General features: G+C 40.7%; 1 protein-coding gene across 1 annotated transcript; it reads left to right on the top strand.

Annotated features, from left to right (window-relative positions):
• Positions 1-2,904: 2,904 nt before the first annotated feature.
• LOC119228867 (trace amine-associated receptor 13c-like) lies at positions 2,905-3,965 on the top strand. Its single transcript, XM_037488841.2, has 2 exons — positions 2,905-2,990; positions 3,161-3,965. The coding sequence occupies exons 1-2, from the start codon at positions 2,905-2,907 to the stop codon at positions 3,963-3,965; spliced, it is 891 nt and encodes a 296-aa protein (XP_037344738.2).
• Positions 3,966-4,199: the final 234 nt, after the last annotated feature.

Raw genomic sequence — 4,199 nt, 5'->3', positions numbered from 1 at the left:
GCCAACCAGACAGACACAGATACTAAAAACTGCAAGATCTGATGACCATATTTTCTCTGTTGATACCAATATAATTGAGTGTTAGAAGGTATGGGGGGGACTGGGCATTCCGGCGCACAGGCATTACTCTGTCTGGGCCAGACTGTAAGGGGGAGTCCGATGCAGGGGGTGGACCCGTTTTTATTAGTCTCGTGGATAAAACAAAACATAAATGCCTATGAACTGTAGGTGTTTCTACCAAAACGTATGAACTCAATCTCTCTTAACAAAGGAAAACAAAAAGGCCAAGTGTTCTAAAACAAGGCAAGACAAGACAAGACAAGACAAGACAAAACAAGGCGAAAAGACTACTGTGGCTGTGGGAAGGCTTGGGTGGACAAGATGTCGTACACTCAGGCACAAGACAAAGGGAAATGCAGACTATAAGACACATTAGGGCAATGGGAAACAGGTGGACACAATCAGGAATCAGGGGAGACGATTTGACTGGTGACATGAGGAAGGGCAAGTGACCTGAAACGAGAGGAAGGTTACTGCTTTCAAAATAAAACATGAAGACAAGTCCCCAACTTGACCTCACCCTGTGACATACTCTGCCCAACCCGCAACTCCTTTTTGGCAATGCTAGTAGACTTTATCAGTCTTGGAAGGTGTAGAAGGAGAAGTAGTTAGACATTCCCAGTCCTTTGCTTTCTACCGTCTGATCAGCAGGGTTGGGGCAGCTATTCAAAAGACAGAAAAGCCGACATAAAAACAGGGGGTCTGATCAGAAAGAGCATTTCTGTGTCCAAACTTTTGATGATGAGGTCTGTTAGGAATTTAAGTAGAAGTGCACCCCTAGCGGTGAGAAGTATGTTACATGTAACAATGTTTAGTATAGAATTGTAGTTTGTGTGATGTTAGATAGTAGATATTACAATTGGATGTTAAATGAAGTGAATGTATTATAGTCAATAACAATTTAAAGTCTGTACACATTAACATCCTGTCATGATGTAATGTTAAAACCTGGATTACCTTATGGATTTCTCCTACCTTTCCCCAGAGAGGGTTTTTGGTAGGAGTTTTTCTCCTGTCAGGTAATAGTTAAGCAATTGGATGCAAGACAGCTGAATGAGGCAATGTGTGGCACCAGATAAACTGTGATAAACCATTAAGTACTGTGATCTTATATGTTGTGTTGTAACTGAAGTGTACTAGTTATAAGATGAAGACAAACTATGTATATGATGTTATTTTCACTCTTTGAGGCATAAAGCCGAGATGTGTTTAAATAGAATGAATTGTAATGTGAGGGAGAGAGAGACAGAGAGGGGGATCCAGAGTCACACGTGGCAGTTCACACCTTGATGTGAAAAGGCTGGACCAGGAGGAGATACATTGAAGGAGCCAATGACATTCAAATACACCCAGAAGACCACCCCCCCCCCCCCCCCGGGAGCTTCAAATCATCAAACCGGGAGAAGAACAGGCAGATTCTTCCTGCAGCCTGAGGAGTCACTTTTGACTTGGCCGGGGAAATCTCTATTTCGCGAAATATATCACTATTCACATTGTTTTTCACTTTATAATTGTAGGCCTTACTCTTTGTTTAGTTATTAAATACTTTTTGATTTTTAAAACCCGAGCTAGTTGACTTTTGATTCACCGTATCCTGCCAGGACCAGAACAAAGGGAAGCTGGTCTCCCCTTCGGCCTTCAGAACCCAACAGGTCATATCCCAAGCTTACCCTTGGTGAAGGCTGATCAGTGGCCAAGCAGGAGTCAGTCACCAGAACAAACAATTTTTCATCAAGCCATTCCATCTTTTAAAATTACACAGCTAAACTTTAACAATGTAAAGAATGAAGCTAACTTAGTAGGCTAAACTTCAGAAAGTTAAGCTCCGACAGTGCAAAATGTGCTTGTAGGTACTTGTAGACCTAGGCTTGGTCCTCCAACAACCGCAAAGGCTGAACCAAAAGGTCTCTGACATGGGACGATCTGGCCTATTGGGGGGACTTCCTGATTGCGTCATCAGCATTCCCTCCACTGCTGCCGTTCCCCAGCAACCTACTGAGCTTAACAATAAGAGCATCAAACCCGAAAAAATATGTCAATACACACACATGGTCACACAGGTGACAACTAATACGCTAATACGAAATACAGTTTGGAGTTTAACACCAGTCATGTGGGAGACATTGCAAACATGTGGAAGAAGGTGCTATGGTCAGATGTGACCACATTTGGTCATTTTAACATCAGGTTTAAAAATCTAGTTAGGCGCATTTGCATACCATGATTTACTTTTTTGTAGAGCATGCCGAAGAGGACCTGTGTGCCAACTTTCAAGTTAATCGGACACGGGGGGCGGAAACTGGCCTAGTGTGAATTTCTAGAGGCCGCTATAGAGACATATCTTTAAACCCAAACATGAGACCCAAAAATTATCAATATTTTTAACAGTCTAGATATCCATGCCAAATTTAACAATTTTTTGAACATGATAAAGGCCGCAAAAAGGGCCGCGGTTTGTGAGAAAAATAATAATAATAATAATAATTCCTTGAAATACAATAGGTTCCTCTACGACTAGTCGTAGCGATTACCCTGAAAAGAAAAATGATTACAGAGAAAGTAAAAGTAATAAAAAATCCCTGCAATAACACTTAAACATGCCCAGAAACTAATGTTCTTCCATCTCAGTAGAGAAATAAACAACAGCAGAAGGGATGAAGTAGGAGGGGTGGACCCAAAGTAAAGAGACAAATCAGTTGTAAGACGAGAAGCTTTGGCCAGTCAGCTGAAGCTGTTCTGCAGCTTCTCCTCTCAGTGATGGAAACCTTGGTGGGAACTGAACTTTGCTTTCCACAACTCATCAACACCTCCTGCAGAAAGCCAACTCGTCCTCACTTAGAAGGAATGTTGGTTTACATTTTGTTGTCCTCCATCTCTCTGCTCACTGTAGCTCTCAACCTGCTGGTCATCATCTCCATCTCCCACTTCAAGTAGTGACATATTTTTTTATATTTGTAAAACTGATTGAAACAAATGTTGATTAATCACAAATTTGTGAATTATTCTAGTTTATTTTTTGCATTGTGGATTTTTATCTGACAAATCCTATCTGACTAATTGATAAATGTTCATATGAAAATCAATGTTTGTTTCCCTCCAGGCAGCTCCAGACCCCCACCAACCTCCTCCTCCTCTCTCTGGCCGTCTCAGATTTCTTCGTGGGCCTCTTAATGATCTTTCAAATAATGTTAATAGACGGCTGCTGGTTATTCAGTGATCTCATGTGTTCTCTTTGGTTATATATATCATCCAATATTATCTCTTCCTCAGTAGGAACCATGGTGCTCATATCAGTGGATCGATATGTGGCTATTTGTTATCCTCTGCATTACTTCACCAAAGTCAAACCAAAAACAGTTATAGTCTGTTGTTGTCTGTGTTGGATGTTTGCTGCTTTATTTTACAGTTTGCTGATGAAGAATAATCTGCAACATCCAGGCAGGTATAACTCCTGCATAGGAGAGTGTGTTGTTGAAATGAACTACATCGTTATTCTTTTTGATCTGATTGTTACATTCCTTTTTCCCATTACTCTTATTGTCATTCTATATAGTAGAATATTTGGGGTGGCTGTGTATCAGGCTCGTGCCATGCGGTCTCACATTACAGTTGTGACAATGAAAGTAACTGTTAAAAAGTCTGAAATGAAAGCAGCCAGGAATCTTGGTGTTGTTGTAGTTGTGTTTCTGATATGCATTTGCCCATATTATTGTTTGGCTCTTACATCCCAAAATAACTTTTACACAGCTTCATCTGTAAAAATTGTAATATGGTTGTTTAATTTTAACTCCTGTCTCAACCCTCTGATCTATGCCATTCTCTACCCCTGGTTCAGAAAATCAATTAAGGTCATTGTTACACTTCAGATACTGAACCCTGGTTCCTGTTGGACCAACATGCTTTAGAGAAATGCTGCATGGGTCAAACATTTAAACCTGAAGAGAAGGTGCAGAATTTTATGTATAGTGCAAACCAATTAATATTTCCTTTTTCACCTCAATTTATTGCGCCAAAGTTGGAAAAAGAGCATTTTTTTCTCAGGTCGCTTGGCAGACCCACAATAACCTGGTGCAGCTGGGTTGTACAACACTATCCATTTCCCCTTGTTACCCTTCAGCTTCTTTGCTTCACTATGAATT

The sequence above is a fragment of the Pungitius pungitius genome, chromosome 10, assembly GCF_949316345.1.
Source record: "Pungitius pungitius chromosome 10, fPunPun2.1, whole genome shotgun sequence".
Lineage (NCBI taxonomy): Eukaryota > Metazoa > Chordata > Actinopteri > Perciformes > Gasterosteidae > Pungitius > Pungitius pungitius.
This window is presented reverse-complemented; position numbering and strand designations above follow the sequence as displayed.

Coding starts and splice junctions, on each gene's coding strand:
- LOC119228867 (XM_037488841.2), top strand. CDS start 2,905: ATGTTGGTTTACATTTTGTTGTCCTCCATCTCTCTGCTCACTGTAGCT. Junction 2,991..3,160: donor ATCTCCATCTCCCACTTCAA/GTAGTGACATAT, acceptor GTTTCCCTCCAG/GCAGCTCCAGACCCCCACCA.